The 20,895-nt window shown below is 36.8% G+C and overlaps 1 protein-coding gene across 10 annotated transcripts in view; it reads left to right on the plus strand.

Moving 5' to 3' along the window:
- MME (membrane metalloendopeptidase) overlaps positions 1–19,440 on the plus strand; it is a 99,426-nt gene extending 79,986 nt beyond the window's left edge. For all 10 annotated transcript variants that reach the window (XM_001148665.6, XM_054681200.1, XM_001148532.7 and 7 more), the window contains 6 exons: positions 2,304–2,423; positions 3,904–4,037; positions 4,144–4,209; positions 7,529–7,624; positions 7,948–8,024; positions 16,091–19,440. In XM_001148665.6, coding sequence (XP_001148665.1) covers positions 2,304–2,423; positions 3,904–4,037; positions 4,144–4,209; positions 7,529–7,624; positions 7,948–8,024; positions 16,091–16,190 — 593 coding nt within the window. In that variant the 3' untranslated portion in view covers positions 16,191–19,440. The remainder of the gene's footprint in view (positions 1–2,303; positions 2,424–3,903; positions 4,038–4,143; positions 4,210–7,528; positions 7,625–7,947; positions 8,025–16,090) is intronic.
- Positions 19,441–20,895: the final 1,455 nt, after the last annotated feature.

Here is a 20,895-nt window from a genome sequence, read left to right on the forward strand (position 1 = left end):
CTTTATAGTTAATATTTAGTCTTGATAGCACATTTCATAACAGCATTTTATATAATGGGTGGATTTTAATCAAAGTACATAGTGTGGGAGATAGTATTCACTTTAACTTAATAAAGTACTGCACATAATTTTTATACTTTAAGCTAAAAATAAGTTCATGGCTCCATTTAGCTCAGGCTGCTACACGTGAGGTATAACTTTCATAAAAATTCTCTAAAGACAAAAGTACTTTTTTGTTGTCGTGTCATTTGAATGTTATGGCAACTTTCCAAATTTTTGTAGAGGTCTGGGGAGCAATTAAATTGCTCAGATGCTTTTTGAAGTCTTCTCTGTAAATATCTAATATTTATCCCTGAAGCCCATGCAAGGTTATACTGTGTTCAGCCCTCCTGAAAGACAAAGAAATAACATGTGCTACTCTGTGTTAACTAGATCTTAAATTTCTTAAGGTCAGGGCCCTTGTTTTATTTTCTTAATGTCCTGCATAGCAATGACCCAGGGCTTTGCACTTAATAGGTATTGATACTGAAGGGTTTTTTTTAATTACAGAAAGTAATGTTTCAGTTATTCAGTGGATGCTAGAGTTTTAAGCCATTAAAGATAGAATTACTAAACTATGAACATTTAATTAATTTAATTTTAATTTCTTTCTAAGGTCAAAGATTAGTTACCTCCAAATAACATGACCCAAAATTTCATTAAACAGGGGAAATATATTCCAAGGGAAGATACTCTCCATCTTGTATTAGTATTTAAGACACATTATTAGTATATTTCAGAAATAGTGAAATATATTTCATGAGAGTATATATTATAAGAGGATACTGGAATGGGGCAGGGAAGGGGAGGGTATGATGGAGGTGGAGAGGTGGGAGAGGACCCTGGAGCCATAGGCCAGAAAGATGTGTTTAGCTAGAGAGCAATGGTAAGCCTTCCAAAGATTTTTAGCAGGAGAATGATGATGCCCAGAGTTGTCTTTAATCTGGCTACAGGATAGATTCAGAGAGTAGATTAGATTTAGAATAGATTGTAGTTGGGTGAAACAGAAAGTGGGAGACTGATTAGGAAATTAAGTCATTCCTGAGACAAGGAATGAGAGTATGTGTAAACAGTAATACTGACAGGAGAAGATAAAGATGCTCCTGAAAGCTACCTCACCCAGCCTCTGCCTAAGCAGACTTGTAAAAGACTGTAAAAGAAAGGAGGCATCTAAGATAAGTAGAAACATTTACTTTTGCTGATAGAGACCCTTCAAGGGCCGTTAGCAGAAATAATACAAAGACTGAGGGCCTAGAGGGGAAAATGAATTTGATGTTTGATGCATTAAATATTACACATTTGTGAGACATCTGAATGGAGAAAGTTAGCAAGTTAATGCAGATGTCAGAGTAGACATACTGAAAACTACAATTCATTTATTTATTCACTAAACTCTGTAGGACACATTAGTAAGTTAGGGTGATCATTCATTTATTTATCATTGATTATTCATTGATTCAGCACATTTCCTGAGCCCTGATTATGTTCCAGGTACTATTCTAGTTTTAGGCATTGTTCAATTTTAGGCATTTAGATAATGAACTAGAAAAATGTATGAAATTAAAAAATAAACAAATATATGTACAGACACAGAAATCTCTGCTCTCAAAGGGCTAATATTTGAGGAGCTGGGGTAGGATTAGCGCAGACAAGAAAAGGAAGGACTGTGATCATAAAGAAATAAATAGAATATGAGGTAGTCATAAGTGCCTTGATGAAAATAAGGTAAGGTTATGTGATTGAGGTATACCTTCAATTGAGTGGCAATACTTATTTAAGATATTATTGTAGATGGATACAATTTCTGCAATAACATTAAAAATAATATTGGTGTTACTGAGTAACTATTTCTTCCAAATATTTATAAGGCAGAAAGGACCTTCTGAATGAAGGTTATAACTTCCCTTTGCTTCAAACTCCTTACAGCACAAAACAATCTTGGATTGTAAAGTGAATCGTGATGATAAATCATAGATTATAGCACCACTCCAGGGTGAACTCTGTTGTCATCCATAATAAAATGCCTGCATTGGTTTCTATTACAGAAGGTTTTTTTATATCACTAAGTGAAACTGACATAGTGAACAGCAGCTTAGCAAGCACAAAGCCAACCCCAAGCCTGCCATTACTGAATAATGCCATGGTGGCATGTGCCTGTAGTCCCAGCTACTCAGGAGACTGAGGAGGGAGGACTGTCTCTAAGAAAATAAAAATTTTAAAAACTTATGCCACAAATAATCTCTAACTATCTTCTCTCCTTGTAGTCTTCCCAGCCGGCATTCTGCAGCCCCCCTTCTTTAGTGCCCAGCAGTCCAACTCATTGAACTATGGGGGCATCGGCATGGTCATAGGACACGAAATCACCCATGGCTTCGATGACAATGGTAAAGTGCAGTTGACATTTTCCTTTGGCTGAGGTATATGCTCATAAATTTGATTGAGAGTTATTATAATTTATTACTACAAAGCTACATTTATTCAAACATGTATCATTTCTCTAATTTTCACCACACTTTCAATTTTCCCTTTAAATTGTTGCTTAAAGAGATCAAAAAATTATCATAGTGAGTTAAGCAATGTGTGCTTTACACTCTGGCAGAATGAAGTAAATATTCCCATTGGGAAAATACTATGGTGTTTGTCAGCGGCAGTGATAATACTTGGTCTTAGTTTCCTGATTGTATATGACGTATCTTGTCATACTCTTAAAGGACAGGCTGCATGTCTATGTCTTCAAATCAGATGTAAAATCAGAAAATATTGCCTCTCCAAGTGCTCATAAGACTCTTAAGCTGCTTAAGAGACCTTTTTTTTTTTTTTTTCGTCTTGTACCTACTACCTAGTTCAAGTCTTTGCAAACAGTTAGGCACTTAAATGCCACCCTAAATGGCAAAATCAATTTAGAGTTTCAATCAAAGCTGAATTCCTGAGAGGAATAAAGACATGAAATATGTAAAGAGGTGATAGTTCAATCTATGACAAATTTCATTCACAAGTGGAAAGAAAGTAGAGAACAATAGAGAGAAAATACTTAATCCCCATTTTAGAGAGCCAGAGAAAGAAAAAGAGACAGAAATGTTAGAATTCTTAAAAAGACTTACTAAGTGTCTATTAACTCAAACTATGCAACAGTCTTTACAGGTAGGTTCTAATACTGTTTCTGTTTTCCAAGTGGAAAAAAATAAAAACACATGAAAGATTTGCCCAAAGGTAACAAAGATAGGAACTGGTAGAACCAGAAGGTGAGTTCAAGTAGGTTGGCTACATAGCCCTTTTCTTAATCACTACGTCATAGACAAATATGAAAAAGATGGTAATATTGTGTCAAAACACATGATACATATAAATGCAATTGGAGCTCAAAAGGGAGAAAGATCGATGTAGTTTGTGGTTGGCAGGGAAGCTATAGGAGAAAAAGACTTTTTTTGTGTGCTTGAAGTAGAGGGAAACTATGAGTCCACAGTGTCCTATGAAGGGTCCAGGAATATAAAAATGCCAGAATAAAAATGTTGGCCATTTAAAAAATCTCAGAATATCAAACTAAACAGACTTGGGTCAGGTAAAAACCATTCAACAGAACAAGGCATAACTTCAAGAATATTTTGTCTGGCGGCCTCTTCTGAGATATCAAGAGCCAAATGGGTGAAATGTCTGGGTCAATGCTGAGAAGCATTAGTAAAGAAAGCTCTGGCAGTCCAGGCTTTGCCAACTCTGTGATGAGGAGGGATGACAGTTTCTCTCATCGCCTGCCTAATTTAATGTTCTGTCACACAGCAGTATTTCAGTCCTTGCACTTTGAATTAAAGATATCTTATAATTCTTGTTGCAATGAGTTCCCATTTTACTTAAATAAATATATTATAGGCAGAAACTTTAACAAAGATGGAGACCTCGTTGACTGGTGGACTCAACAGTCTGCAAGTAACTTTAAGGAGCAATCCCAGTGCATGGTGTATCAGTATGGAAACTTTTCCTGGGACCTGGCAGGTGGACAGCACGTATGTCATTAGCATTCTCTTGAAAAGTTTTAGACATGTTCAATCTTAAGTGTATTATTGGTGGGATTTTTTTTTAACAATCCTAATAAAGTGTCTTTTTTAACAGCTTAATGGAATTAATACACTGGGAGAAAACATTGCTGATAATGGAGGTCTTGGTCAAGCATACAGAGTAAGTAAAAAAGATTTTCTTTCCATTTTAGTGATTTAGAATGTTTCTCATATTTAATAATTCATTTAAAACCTTTTGCAAAAAAAGAAACTCATATAAGCAGTAAATGATGAATAGAAAATGGAAAAAAATATGAGAAGAAAGAGTGGTGAATATGCTAACCATAAGGGTCAATACATTGATGTGACGGAGCTGAACACTTAAGTTTGCAAAGAGCCAAGAAAAAGAGAAAACATGGAATATTATATCAACTGAAATGAGGAGAGAGCAGGTTCACAAAGGAGGCAACATTTTTCCAAGAAATAATCTCTGGAATAATTTTTTAGAAGAAATGTCCCATAAGAAGGATTATTTCAGGGTCTTTGACCAATATAAGAAACAGGACCTTCAGTTTTGTAGCAGGTGAAGTAGCATTTGGGAACAAAAATCAATGTAAATCACAGGCATATTAAACCATAGTTCATATATCATACAGTAAGGGACTGACGTGATATGGTTCCAGCACATGGCCTTGTAGTCAACCACACTATTATACACAGAGGACTATTAACAGTGGAGCATCCGTTAGAATCCCATTTAGCCTTCCATTCATTCTTGCATTCAATACATATTCATTGAGGCTTAATAGGTTTGGCAGTATTCAAAGAGCTGGAGATAAAGCAACGAATGCTTTATGAAAGGTCATTATTTGAGGATCTGAGCAAGGGTTAAAAAATAGTCTGGTGGATGCCATGTGCATAAGACAAAGCAGGGAATTTCATAAAAGGGTGGAGGAATGATGGTCTAGGAAGCAACAAAAAGGAATGAAGATGATTTTGAGTGTTTTTCTCAACTATGAAGTAGCCCATATGTAGGAGAAAGAGCAGCATCTACTTGAGATGTCACAAGGAACAACTTGTTCCTAGGCTAGAACTAGGCTTCTCTAAGACAAGGATGGATGGAATGATCAGTGGAGTGAATGAGGATGTAGAATCATTTGTTCATTATAGAAATGTTTGGATTAGAGTGGAGGAGGTGAACATCAATGGTTGGGTCAGGGAAGAGGAAGCACCAGAGAAGTGGAGGAAGAGGTGACTGATGGGGCCTGCAATTTGTCAGTGACCAAAGATGATCAGAGTGTGAAGCTTGGGAGATTAAGTCAGCTACAAGGTTTCCAAAAGAATGAGTCCAACCAGTTCCAGGGGCATGGTAGATTGCTGCTACTTTGAATGTTTAGTAATTTTTTTACTCGATGCCAGACATTGTGCATTTTACCTCTTTTTTTTTGAGATGGAGTCTCATTCTGTCGCCCAGGCTGGAATGCAGTGGCACGAACTTGGCTCACTGCAGCCTCTACCTCCTGGGTTCAAGCAATTCTCCTGCCTCAGCCTCCCAAGAATTGGGATTACAGGCATGTGCCACCACTCCTGGCTGATTTTTGTATTTGTAGTAGAGATGGGATTTCGCCGTGTTGGCCAGGCTGGTCTCAAACTCCTGACATCAAGCGATCCACCTGCCTTGGCCTCCTAAAGTGCTGGGAATACAGGTGTGAGCCACTGTGCCTGGCCGCACTTTACCTCTTTGGGTCTGGATGTTCTTTTGTTCCTATAAATATTCTTGAGCTTTATTCTAGGATACAGTTAAATTCCTTGAAAATGGTTTGATCCTTTTGGGTCTTCCTTTTGTAACTTTTATTGGTTGGGATGGGGACAGTGTTCAGTCTAGGGACATTATTATCAACTGCTGAGATAAGAATCTACTCTGTGAATCTTGGGGATTTCCATTCTTGTCCTGTGTAAGTACCATAAATTGTTATCTCTAATCCTTTTGAGATATTGTTTTCCTAGCATTGGGTATTTTGCTCACACACATCTTCAGATCAAGACTAAGCTGAATGCTTGAGGGTGACCATCTGTAATCTCTGAGGTTCTCTTTTTGTGTAGCTTTCTCCTCTTTGGTAACCTGTTCTTGGTGTCCCTGAACTCTCAGCTCCTTATCCACAACTCAAGGAGTCCCCCCAGCTCTGACTGGTTTGCTCCTATGATATGGCCTGAAAACTCTCAGGACAATAAACTCAGCAGTCATGGGACTCACTGAGAGTAAAGTTTAACATCTCTCAGGGGTCATTCTCCTTTTGCCTGATGTTCAGTGTTATGCAAACCATTGTTTTAAATATTTTGTTCATCATTTAGTTGTTTCGGCAAGAAGTTAAATCCAGTCCCTATCATTCCATCTTGGCTGAAAGTGGAAGGCATTGGCACTCAATATTCCCATGGTGATTCTAATACACAGCCAGATTGAGAATCACTGCTATAAAATCCAGCCAAAGTTGGGATTGATAGTACTCCCATGGAGATCCTCACCTAGAGCAAGTACAGAATTGTTAATGATGAAGCAAATTACAATTGTGCAAATATTTTATTACACTTTGGAAATATGTAAATTCTTAACGTGTAATGCCTTGCCCCCCTGCTAGATTGCGAGCTCTCTAAGAGGGAGCAGGTGCAAGCCTTTCCCATATCCCCAGCATCTTTACATAGTAGAGGTTCAGTAAGTCTATGTTGACGGTAAGTGGAAGAAATGAAATATATTTTCTGCTCATCTAGTTGGTCACCTTCCTTTGTATTAAATTGGAAATGACACATCTCAGAACGTTTATTATGAATTCCTTTTAAAAGTTTATTTAGTAGAGGGAAACTCATTTTTTTCAGTAGCATAAATCTTTAAGAATTAAGAGGATTTTCTGACATTCAAATTACCTAAATATTTTCCTTCAAATGTACCTGAGGCTCAGTCCATTTTGTCCTGTCTTCAAAAGACCAGAATAGTTGCATTTTATTATCCTCAGACTCATTGGAGACTAGGCCTCTAAGGGATCTCAAGAGAATCCTTTGACTTGGCAAGAATCACTCGATCTTAGTCTGGTGAGTCTATTTTGCTAAGATAGTAGTAACTAAGTTAAATGTAGCAATTGCAGACTTCCTTGGCAATTCATTTGTCCTGACTGGTCTTATTCATCAATTTATAAAACAACATTTTGATAAGTTTTTCATCACTTATTTAGGCCATCCATTCATTCAATTGACATTTATTGATCACCTGACATGTGCCAGGCTCTTGTCATCTACTATTCAGTAGCTTCTTCTTTTCAAAGCATTTGTAAATAAATTTGATTTGTCTTTCTAATCCATAAAATAGTTGTAGGTTACCATAACTAAATGTATTATTAGGGTGATTTTAACATAAAATGTTAATTACTTGGTGGCATGATCTTTTACATAGGTTTATATATAACCTTAGGAATTATTATTATTGTTTTTCTATTTTATCAACTGCCTAGGCCTATCAGAATTATATTAAAAAGAATGGCGAAGAAAAATTACTTCCTGGACTTGACCTAAATCACAAACAACTATTTTTCTTGAACTTTGCACAGGTATTGTGTCTTTCTTGATTGATAGATATGAAAACCATTTTGAGTTATAATTTCACAGTAAGTTAGATGTCACATGCTGAGTTCCCTTGTTTTACAGAGCATTTGACTTGATTCACTTTCATTGTTTATAATAGACTGTTGGATCATATTAATGATAAATAACTATGTTCCTGGTTGCCTTTCATTGAACATTATTTGAAGAGCGAATGGTTGAGGAATGCAGAATTCCAATTTAATTTTTCTCCTTCCCCTCAACTTGCTCAAACAAATAATCCTTGATTGAACCTGAGTACATGCTTTGCTTTTCCTATTCCTATCTCTAGGTGTGGTGTGGAACCTATAGGCCAGAGTATGCGGTTAACTCCATTAAAACAGATGTGCACAGTCCAGGCAATTTCAGGTGCGTGGGTATGAACAGCAATCAAGGTGCTCTTATATTGGGTCCATTGCTTCCACATTTGGAATTTAGACTTTTCTAACTCTGATTCTTTTACATTTGGAAATTCAGTGCTTTTTTTTTTTTTTTTTTTTTTTTTTGAGAGTCAAAGGTAGGATCGAGAGAACACATTGGAGCATTCTACATAAGCATAGCCTTGGCCACTCTCTTTCTTAGAATCTACAATAATTATAATTCCTTAGAATCTACAAGGCTCAGGGCTTGATCTATTCCAACAAAGATGTCGCCTCAGAACAGTGGCTCAATTTAAAGCTAGCACAAAGACATTTCTAAGAGGCTGTGAATGGTTTAGGCCGAGACCCAATGAGCTCCAACTTGCAAAGAAAAATTTCAACATAAAGGAAACTTTCTACTAATTAGAGGTTCTTCAATATGGAATAACATTATTCCCAAAGCTTCAGGAGAGAGTACATTGAAGCACAGCCCATCAAGGATGTGAGAGAAAAATGCTCTACAGAGTAGAAAACTGAGCTAGAAGAAGTTAAAGTTCTTCCCAAATTAGAAAATCAAAGAGAACAATGATTGAAGAGAGTCATTCCAACCAACATTTGAATGTTAAATCATAGATCCTATGTATTTGTTTAAGAACTGAATTCCTAATGCTACCCCTTTCCCATGTACTAGAACGCTTAGTCACTCATTTGCTGATCAACAACACCTCTCAGGCAAGAAAGTTAAAAAAAAAAAAACCTAAAAATTTTGTAGGGTAGTTGGAAAATGAAATTTGAGAACAAAAGAGAACTAATGGGCTAAATTTCAAAAGCTCTACATAAAATGAATGTAAGCATACTGCCCAGATCATTTACTCCTGGGAAAAAACACATTCGATTATGGAGAAAAACACATTTAATTATGAAGCAATAAAGTAGCTCATTTAAAAATTAAAGAATTTATTCAGCTTGTTAGTATCATCATTGTCATCATCATCATCATCATCTAGTATTTGCCTTAACATTTCTTTCAATATTCATTCACTCAATAACTGCTTATGGTATGCCTATTATCTCTGTAATCCAAGCTAAATTTAGTTCTGCTAAGATATTCAAATTAACTGCTTTATAGGTAATGAGCAACAAAAGTGACTGGATTAATTCCCATTGTGGTTTATTCAAAAAACTTTTAGTTTTAATTTTTTTTAAGTTGTCTTTTTCCTTACTAAAGTGAACTTAAGCTTTGAGGTAAGAAACACTTGAGTTCCAACCATGGCTTCACCATTTACTAGCTGTTAATGTACCTCTGTACCTCAGTTTCTTGATACGTAAAATAAGGATTAAATTATCATGAGAGTTGCTAGAGGATTAACGTTAATATAAATGAAGAGCCTATTTTGTGTGTGTGTGTTTGAAAGTCCATACTAGGATTATTTGTAGACAAGAGGTATGAACAGAATAAGAATTCTTACGCGTTTTGTAATAGTTCCCTATCAGTCAAGGCTTTTTTGGTGCTCATTTCTTATGTTCTGCACATTTCAGAATGTTAGTAACTGATCAGCAGTTAAGTAAAATGTAGATAAGTATATAACTGTTTTCTAGCTCCAATTTTAAACTGAAAACAATATTTTGCTATAAATAAGTTAAATTATTTGTATCTTTAAGTCTTTATTGTTGTTCTGGTTCCAAAGATCCCTCATCGACTATTTTTCATTCATAACAACAGAAGCGTGTGTGTGTGTGTGTGTGTGTGTGTGTGAAGGGTAAATGGAATGGGTAAATGGAATGCCAACCTTTTGTCAAGGAAATTATTATTTTCTCTGGAGGTAAGGAGATTTTCTTGGCAAAAGGTTGAGCTTACATTTAGTTTTGGAAACAGGCCACTTCCTGGCTGTACAAAGTAAAACATATTTTTTAAAAAAACTTTAAAAACTAATAGATATCGAGTTGCTATTTAAGAATTGTGCTTGGTGGTTATATAGAAATATTTCTGAATTAGAGAGAGATTTGTAACCTTATGTTTAAATAGCCATAGTATTAAAACAAAAGGCAAAATACACTTGATACAAAGTTGCATCATAAAACCATATTTGCTATGTCTAACCTATTGTTGTTTTATTCTTCCTGACTAAAGCTTTATTTATGTACTTTAAAATAAACTTTAGAAGTTAAGGTATAAGAATCTAATTCTAAGGATAGCAGCTAGCATTTATAAGCTCATACAAACCACCATGCAACCTAATTTGTCAAGGGTTTGCCCTGCATATCTCCATAAACTAAAACATATGTCATAAAAACCTAGGTGAATTTCAGTAATATTATTGTAATACCTAGCATATCTACCATCCTCAGAGAATGAGAGGTTGCAAATTAAGTTTTGATAGGTAAAGTTTGTCTCTTTTAAGTATTAACATTTTTATCTTAACCACTGGATTAAAATTTATCTATTAAAAACACATTTCTACCTTCCTGCCTTAAAACAATATCCTGAAAAAAAAAGCCTAACCTTTTTTAAAATTTTGATGACACAGACTACTTTATGATTATTAGTTATGGTTTTACTGTTTATTAATTTAGCCTGTGGAGCTATTTATTCTTATACCAATTGTGATGCTTTTTGACTTATTTTGGGTTTTTAGTAGGGTTTTTCTGTGTGTTTGTTTCTTTCCTAGTTTTCTTTCCTATTATTGTATTGCCTGCCTTTAGTTCCCTAATTCCTCCATTTTGATTAGCTCAGAAAACATTTTGTTAAATTTAAATGGTATTTAATCCAAAAACATTTTTCTTTTAATAGTCTAGAAATTGAATCTATAATTTAAATATTAACTTCATTTTGGAAATCCAGTTTTTGGTTAGCCATCTATAGTCATTTCAGGGAATAGTTATTATAATATTTATATGTAATCTATAAATATGTTTCTAAAATTATTTAGATGTAATTTTCTATATGATATGTAAGGGTCTGATAATTTTGTAAAGCAAGTCCAAATAGACAAAATGATTTAGGTGCTTAGATTACTCAACATTATCTTCCAGTCAGGAAGAAAGGGCACTTTTAGAACTGACACCACTATCAAAGCAAGAAATGTTTCTCACAGCTTAATTTCTAATATTTTGAAGGAATATTTTGTCTAGTGTTTTATATAGACATGTTCAACTAATATGGCTATTTTGTTCCTTCATAACTCTGTAATTTAGCATGCTAATAAGCCCTCTTTGAAATTCTTCTGTTTCTTCCATTTCCCTTCAATATTAGCATTGGTTCCTGATATTTATAGATATGAACATAGATTTTAGTGAGTTTTGTAGAATTTCTGTTAGCCCCTCCAATCTTTAGCTGATAACTAGAAATCTATTACAGCATTTATTTCTTTATGACTGTATAGCAGAACATACACTCATCAATATGACTTTGCTTTGAAAGAATCATAAAAATTAATTAATGATGAAGATTGGATACCTTATTCCTGAATGAAGGCAGTCAACTTTGTAGCCAAGTCATTCATTTACAAGAATTAACAAAAGGTTGTCTGAGGACCCATTAATTGCAAACAGTAATTCAGAAGTCCAATTGTAGTAGGCAGGAATAGTCAGATAGGATATAAAGTCCATTCTTGGTCCCAATGCCAAATCTCTCAGATGTTTTTAATACAAGTAACTGTTTGCCAAGGGAATAAACATCAGCAGTACAATAAGTTATTTTACATAATAAAGTAAAAATTTCAAGTAAATCACCTTAAGAAATAATTAATAAAAGCTTTATTATCTTCTGTTATTAGAAACACAAGCACACAGTTTTGTAAAGCATGAAATTCATGTACATATCTTCTAATAACAGAAGATAATTCACGTAATGTGATCTCACTCTTAGAAAAAAGGTGTTTTATTGATAATGTATTCACTTTTCAAAATAGATTATCTAGGCCTGGCACAGTCACTCACACTTGTTAATTCCAGCACTTTGGGAGGCCAAGGAGGGAGGATCACTTGAGCTCAGGAGTTCAAGACCAGCTTGGGTGACATAGTGGGACCTCGTCTCTATTAAAAACAAAAAAATTACCCAGGCATTCTGGTACATGCCTGTAGTTCCAGCTACTTGGGAGGCTGAGGCAGGAGGATTGCTTGAACCCAGGAGGTCAAGGCTGCAGTGAGCTGCAGTGAGCCGTGATCGTGCCTCTACACTCCAACCTGAGTGACAGAGCGAGACCCTGTCTCAGAAAAAATAGATGATCTATTCAAAGATTTGATGTCATAAACACCAAATGTTAACTAAGAAAGTAAGTGAAGCCCTAGTGTGTTGTTGATCTATTCAGGATCAAATTAGGTAGAATCTTTGGATGGAGAGAGGATGGGCAGAATGGGCATGGAGAGCTGAGTGCACACCAGGCTGAGTGTTTCTGCAGTGCCCACTCTCCGCAGTGTTATCTGAAGACGTTTCTTTCTTTTAGGTGTTTTTTGTTTGTTGTTTTAACTTTATTTTGAGATTTATAAATATAAATCCTAAAAATACTTTTTAAGAAAAATATAGAATTAAGTCGTGGGTTTGGACATTATTACCGAAGTACTTGTTCCCATATGATTAAATCTAAGACAGAATCCTTTGGAAAAAATTAATAAAATAAAAACAAAAACATGCAACTCTTCCAGTCAGTGACGCTCATGGCTTACCCTGTCAACCAGGGAGCTTGCTCCCTAGTGTGAGGAATGCCCAGGATGACAGGATGACCGTCTTTAGCCAGTAGCTAGGCATCCTGAATTGGGAAGAAGGTTGCATTAATGAATCAAAGCTCCTCTCTAACATAAAGAATCCTTGAGTCCCGCAACCTGAAAGACTAAAGACCAATGCAAATTCCTAATTTCTAAGCTCTTTTAATTCCTACATAAACAGTCACTTTTGACTACATTATAGAAGTGATTTTTTTTTTGGCTCATGAACAATGGAAATTTGTTTCTCACAGTTCTGGAGACTGGAAGTCTAAGATCAGGGTGCCAGCATGATCAGGTTCTGGTGAGGGCCATCTTCTGGTTTGCAGACTGCAGACTTCTTGTACTCTCACATGGTCCAAATAGTGAATTTGTTTTTCAATATTTCAGATGTAAGAAATGGACATTTGTTTTTTTTGTTTTTTTGTTTTTTTGTTTTGTTTTTTTTTTTGAGACGGAGTCTCGCTCTGTCGCCCAGGCTGGAGTGCAGTGGTGCGATCTCGGCTCACTGCAAGCTCTGCCTCCCGGGTTCACGCCATTCTCCTGCCTCAGCCTCCCGAGTAGCTGGGACTACAGGCGCCCGCTACCACGCCCGGCTAATTTTTTGTATTTTTTTAGTAGAGACGGGGTTTCACCGTGTTAGCCAGGATGGTCTCGATCTCCTGACCTCGTGATCCGCCCGCCTCGGCCTCCCAAAGTGCTGGGATTACAGGCGTGAGCCACCGCGCCCGGCCTGGACATTTGTTTTTTTAAATCAAATTAAGCCAAACTCTGAGCTCTTAGACCAAGCTAGGAGATGAGCCATTTACTTTCAGTGGTTTTTCAATGTACTCTTTCAGGGTTATTCAGGAATCTGAAATCATCACACAGGCATAGAAATTAGAGAATAGCCTCCATCTTCAGCCCACTGTGGTCACTGCTGAGATCCCTACAGTCCAAATGCTCCAGCTGGAGTCAGTGGTTCCATTTCCTTCCAATGCTCATGAGTTCCAGAGCCTCCACTCTTCATGTCCAGGTTCTCCAACAACCACACGCCATGCTATCAGAGGGCCTCTCAGGGCCTTGCTCAGAGCAGGAAGCATCTTCTTGTCATTCACACAACCTGCCATTACTGGAACCTACCCCATTCTTGGGAAGGCCAATCATCTCCCTGACAAGTGGACTAATATATAAATTCCAGCTTCTGACTCCACTTCACCTCAACTCTCCCACACCAGGAGATTATTTTTCATCTTTAAGACTCCTCTAGGAATCCTAAAAAACAAACAACCAGAAAAGATTACATCCTCCATGAAAGATAGGGGAGTTGTGGTGGAAAGGGATAGAGAAGTTAGTTGATGCATTGATGGGTGACATATTAGAAAGTCAGACTTACAAAAAATCCATATGGATCTCTCTTTTCTGGAATGAGGAAAGGGAAAGAAAATGCTTTCTTTCCCTTCCAGTTGGTCCATAATATCAAACAAACAACAGAAACACTAAGTCGTGTTTTTCTTCCTAATGCCCTATTGCTTCTCTATAGGTAATCACTGTGACCAACCAGGTCACAGGTTAATTCATTCAGTATGTACTGAGTCCTGTGCTGGACTTTGGGGGTGCAGCAGTGAGCAAGACATACACAGTACAGCATCTTCCCTCAGCATCTGTGGGGGTTTGGTTCCAGGCTCCCTGCAGATACCAAAATTTGTGGATGCTCAACTCCTTGATATAAATGGTGTAGTATTTGCATATAACCTATACACCTTCTCCCTCCTATACTTTGTCACCTCTAGATTACTTATAATACCTAATACAATGTAAATGCTATGTAAATATTTGTTATACTGTATTCTTTAGGGATTAATGATAAGAAAAGTAAGTCCATACGTTCAGTAGACAAAATATTACCCCCACATATGTTCAGCCGCATTTGGTTGAATCCACAGATGTGGAACTCAAGGATAGAAAGGCTGTATTTTGCCCTCATAGAAATTAGTCTAGTGGGTGTGTCAGGAAGTAAAAAAGGAGAACAAATCATTGTAAATGTGGTAAGTGCTTTGATAGGGATAGTCCCTGTAAGAGGAGTTAGTTTAGATGGCATTCAAAGAAGGGGGCCAAGGAGGGAATATTTAAGCAAAGGCATGAAGGCTGAGGAGTTAGCCATGTACTGACTGGTGAGTAACTTTCCAGGGAGTAGGGTCTGCAGGTAGCAGGAGGCTGTGAAGAGGGACAGGGTTTGGCTGGTTTGAGGAACTGAAGGTAGGTCAGCATAGTTTGAGCCTAAGGAGGAACAGGAAGAGAAATGTACCACGAGGAGGCTAGAGAGGAGACTGGAGCCATCAGGAGGACATTGGAGGCCATGGACAGGAGTTTAGATTTCCTTCAAGTCCATGGAAGGTTTTAAATCTGAGATTATGGAATCTGATTTAAATTTTACAGATCATTCTGACTGTGGTGTGGAGAATGGTTGGAGGAGAGAGAAGTCCTAAGATGTACACACGGTAGTACACCTGCCACGTAGGGAGAATTCCATAAATCAAAATGGACTCACCTGTCATTTGTGCCTAGTCCTTCCAAACCAGTCAACTTGTCTCTAGGCCCCTCCTCCCAACCCAAGCAAGCATGGTAGGCTGGCCTCAGCAGGAAGAGAAGGGAAGGAGGTGGTTCAGGGTTCAGGGTGGGTGTGAAAACATCACCTCTGCATCAATGTACTGACCCATCTCTCCCCTCAAACACTGCTAGGTGCAGATAGTGAGTTGGACTGTGTTGTTTTTGCCCACTGGGGTCAGAGATAAGAGGAAAATGGCATTTTGCCAGCCCTTTCCAGTTATTCAAGCTGAATCCAGCTTCTGATATTTAAGGAGCCCTTTTGGAAAAAAGGAAAATAATCCTCTATCAAAGCAGTAAAAAATATCTATTTAAAGTCTATTATATTTAAGTCATTATGTGAGCCCTTTCAAGACATAGTGAGAAATCATGATTATATTCTTTGACCAAACTCTTATTATAATACAACTCCAAATACCTGCATTTTCAAATGTGAATTATTCATGTTTTACAAACACATATAATGCTTATAAATTATTAACTCTCCATGACAACCTTAAGATGCATGTTCTATTGTGCAGAAACCAAGGCACAAAGAAGCTTCATAAGCAGGATTCAAGCCATGTAGTCTGTCTCCCAAATTGCTTTTAACTCCTGTTCTTTGTTACTTCTCCATTTAAAAATTCTGTTAATGAGAAGGCACTGACTCATTGTACCAGGTTATTTTAAGTTTAACTTTAAATTCCAAATTCATTCACTTGACCTGCAGAGGGAAATGCTTCAGGGCTCCAGTGTGGTATGGACGTGAGTATCAAATGCTGACGGTGACTTTTTTTGTTTGTTTCAAAGGATTATTGGGACTTTGCAGAACTCTGCAGAGTTTTCAGAAGCCTTTCACTGCCGCAAGAATTCATACATGAATCCAGAAAAGAAGTGCCGGGTTTGGTGATCTTCAAAAGAAGCATTGCAGCCCTTGGCTAGACTTGCCAACACCGCAGAAATGGGGAATTCTCTAATCGAAAGAAAATGGGCCCTAGGGGTCACTGTACTGACTTGAGGGTGATTAACAGAGAGGGCACCATCACAATACAGATAACATTAGGTTGTTCTAGAAAGGGTGTGGAGGGAGGAAGGGGGTCTAAGGTCTATCAAGTCAATCACTTCTCACTGTGTACATAATGCTTAATTTCTAAAGATAATATTACTGTTTATTTCTGTTTCTCATATGGTCTACCAGTTTGCTGATGTCCCTAGAAAACAATGCAAAACCTTTGAGGTAGACCAAGATTTCTAATCAAAAAGGAAAAGAAGATGTTGAAGAATACAGTTAGGCACCAGAAGAACAGTAGGTGACACTATAGTTTAAAACACATTGCCTAACTACTAGTTTTTACTTTTATTTGCAAGATTTACAGTCCTTCAAAATCCTTCCAAAGAATTCTTATACACATTGGGGCCTTGGAGCTTACATAGTTTTAAACTCATTTTTGCCATACATCAGTTAATCATTCTGTGATCATTTATTTTAAGCACTCTTAAAGCAAAAAATGAATGTCTAAAATTGTTTTTTGTTGTACCTGCTTTGACTGATGCTGAGATTCTTCAGGCTTCCTGCAATTTTCTAAGCAATTTCTTGCTCTATCTCTCAAAACTTGGTATTTTTCAGAGATTTATATAAATGTAAAAATAATAATTTTTATATTTAATTATTAACTACATTTATGAGTAACTATTATTATAGGTAATCAATGAATATTGAAGTTTCAGCTTAAAATAAACAGTTGTGAACCAAGATCTGTAAAGCGATATACAGATGAAAATTTGAGACTATTTAAACTTATAAATCATATTGATGAAAAGATTTAAGCACAAACTTTAGGGTAAAAATTGCCATTGGACAGTTGTCTAGAGATATATATACTTGTGGTTTTCAAATTGGACTTTCAAAATTAAATCTGTCCCTGAGAGTGTCTCTGATAAAAGGGCAAATCTGCACCTATGTAGCTCTGCATCTCCTGTCTTTTCAGGTTTGTCATCAGATGGAAATATTTTGATAATAAATTGAAATTGTGAACTCATTGCTCCCTAAGACTGTGACAACTGTCTAACTTTAGAAGTGCATTTCTGAATAGAAATGGGAGGCCTCTGATGGACCTTCTAGAATTCTAAGTCACAAAGAGTTCTGGAAAAGAACTGTTTACTGCTTGATAGGAATTCATCTTTTGAGGCTTCTGTTCCTCTCTTTTCCTGTTGTATTGACTATTTTCGTTCATTACCTGATTAAGATTTTACAAAAGAGGAGCACTTCCAAAATTCTTATTTTTCCTAACAAAAGATGAAAGCAGGGAATTTCTATCTAAATGATGAGTATTAGTTCCCTGTCTCTTGAAAAATGCCCATTTGCCTTTAAAAAAAAAGTTACAGAAATACTATAACATATGTACATAAATTGCATAAAGCATAAGTATACAGTTCAATAAACTTAACTTTAACTGAACAATGGCCCTGTAGCCAGCGCCTGTAAGAAACAGAGCAGTACCAGCACTCTAAAAGCACCTCCTTGTCACTTTATTACTCCCAGAACAACGACTATCCTGACTTCTAATATCATTCACTAGCTTTGCCTGGTTTTGTCTTTTATGTAGATAGAATCAATCAGTATGTATTCTTTTGTGCCTGGCTTCTTTCTCTCAGCCTTACATTTGTGAGATTCCTCTGTATTGTGCTGATTGTGGATCTTTTCATTCTCATTGCAGAATAATGTTCTATTGTGGGACTTATTACAATTTGTTCATCCTATTGTTGATGGGCACTTGAGAACTTTCCAGTTTGGCGCTATTACAAATAGTGCAACTATGAATGTACTGCATGTTACCATCTTACTTGAGCCTTTAATGGACTTATTTCTTCAAGTCCTTCCAAAAATTATTATAAGCATTGAAATTATAGTTTCAAGCCAACTGTGGATACCCTTACCCTTTCCTCCTTTATCACAACCACCGTTACAAGTATACTTATATCTATATTTCCTTAAAATACATTTAAAACTTACCTAAGTGACATTTGTAGTTGGAGTAATAGGAGCTTCCAGCTCTAATAAAACAGCTATCTCTAACTTATTTTATTTCCATCATGTCAGAGCAGGTGAAGAGCCAGAAGTGAAGAGTGACTAGTACAAATTATAAAAAGCCACTAGACTCTTCACTGTTAGCTTTTTAAAACATTAGGCTCCCATCCCTATGGAGGAACAACTCTCCAGTGCCTGGATCCCCTCTGTCTATAAATATAAGATTTTCTGGGCCTAAAGGATAGATCAAAGTCAAAAATAGCAATGCCTCCCTATCCCTCACACATCCAGACATCATGAATTTTACATGGTACTCTTGTTGAGTTCTATAGAGCCTTCTGATGTCTCTAAAGCACTACCGATTCTTTGGAGTTGTCACATCAGATAAGACATATCTCTAATCCCATCCATAAATCCAGTTCTACTATGGCTGAGTTCTGGTCAAAGAAAGAAAGTTTAGAATCTGAGACACAAAGGGTTGGGAGCTGATGAAACTCACAAATGATGGTAGGAAGAAGCTCTCGACAATACCCGTTGGCAAGGAGTCTGCCTCCATGCTGCAGTGTTCGAGTGGATTGTAGGTGCAAGATGGAAAGGATTGTAGGTGCAAGCTGTCCAGAGAAAAGAGTCCTTGTTCCAGCCCTATTCTGCCACTCCTGACAGGGTGACCTTGGGTATTTGCAATATTCCTTTGGGCCTCTGCTTCTCTCACCTAAAAAAAGAGAATTAGATTATATTGGTGGTTCTCAGCAAGAGAAGGAGTATGTGTCCAATGCTGCCTTCCCATGAATCTGTCTCCCAGTTATGAATCAGTGGGCAGGATAAACTGAAAACTCCCATTTAAGTGTCTGAATCGAGTGAGACAAAATTTTAGTCCAAATAACAAGTACCAAAGTTTTATCAAGTTTGGGTCTGTGCTGCTGTTACTGTTAACCATTTAAGTGGGGCAAAACCTTGCTAATTTTCTCAAAAGCATTTATCATTCTTGTTGCCACAGCTGGAGCTCTCAAACTAAAAGACATTTGTTATTTTGGAAAGAAGAAAGACTCTATTCTCAAAGTTTCCTAATCAGAAATTTTTATCAGTTTCCAGTCTCAAAAATACAAAATAAAAACAAACATTTTTAATACTATTGCTTTTATGCCTAGTCAACTCTGTTCCAAACTGCCAACTCCTGTGTAAATCTCTACCCCGTTTATTTCTTGAAAAATATTAAGATTAAATGGAGCTTTTATCTCTGTAGTCTTGCATGTCGCACTAGCTTCAAATTGAATTTTTAGAAAATGAATGATATAAACTTTGTATCCATTATGTCCTTGTTTTCCCCACCCTTTTTCAAAGATCACCATGACTTTCTGATTGGATTTTTTTTCAAAAGTGAAATGGCCATCAAATGTTATATGGAGTCACTAGCATAATCAGATGACTTAGGCAAAAGCCAAAAGTAAGTGTCTTTATCCACAGTCTCTAGTCTGAAGAAGTTGACCATTTGGTTGGTCAAGTGGACAAAGGAGTCACATCTGACTGGTGGTCAAAGTGGCACATGTTTATCGCATTCTAATCTTTTATCTAACAATGTTTTCTTAATTTCTGCTTCTTTGTATTTTGCATTTCCTCTAAAACAGTGAGAAACACTACTTTCACTTTCAACCTCATAGACAAAATGTTGTGCTTCTATTTTGCTTGACAAAACAGATCTTCTCAGTTGTACAAAGGAAGTCTGGCAGAAAAATAATCATTGGCTCTTGCCAGAAATAATGATGAGTTTCCAACTTGGGGAAGTATAGAAAGACTGGAAAGCCTAATATTTATGATAAATGTTTATACTCTGGATTTTCCTTCTACCCAGAAACTAACAATTTTGCGGGTATTAGGCATATTAGCATCCCATTTCGCTCTTATAAATACACTTGATAGAATCTCCAATCTGACATTTATGCTATATCCAGGAAGACAAATGGAGCCAAGTATCTGTATTATCGTTTTACCTTGGTGTAAATCCTTCTTACATGCTATGAATGCTCTATGTCCTCTGACTTACTGCATCAAAGATGTAATGCTAGGACGTATGGCAGCTTTATAACACCAAAGAAATAGGGATTCAAACACTAACTAGGGCTGGGTGCAGTGCCTCACACCTGTAATCCCAGCACTTTGGGAGTCTGAGGCAGGAAGATTGCTTGAGCCCAGGAGTTCAAGACCAGCATGGGTAACACAAGGAAACCCCATCTCTACAAAAAGTAAAATACAAAATTAGCCAGGCATAGTGGCACATGCCTGTGACCCCAGCTACTCGAGAGGCTGAGGTGGAAGGATCGCTTAAGCCCAGGAGGTCAAAGCTGCAATGAGCCGTGATTATGCCACTGCACTCTAGCCTAGGCAACAGAGCAAGACTGTCTCAAAAAAAACCAAAAAATAAAACAGAAAACCTAACCAGCAGAAAATATTTAGATGTAGTAAATGAAAATAGAAAAAGGACACAATGTTGAGTGTGCATTATCATATCAACTATGTTAAAATATTATTCCATAGAAAAAGAGTTGGAAGAATATATGGCAAAAATTAACCAGGGCTATCTCTGGGTGGT

The sequence above is a fragment of the Pan troglodytes genome, chromosome 2, assembly GCF_028858775.2.
Source record: "Pan troglodytes isolate AG18354 chromosome 2, NHGRI_mPanTro3-v2.0_pri, whole genome shotgun sequence".
Classification (NCBI taxonomy): domain Eukaryota; kingdom Metazoa; phylum Chordata; class Mammalia; order Primates; family Hominidae; genus Pan; species Pan troglodytes.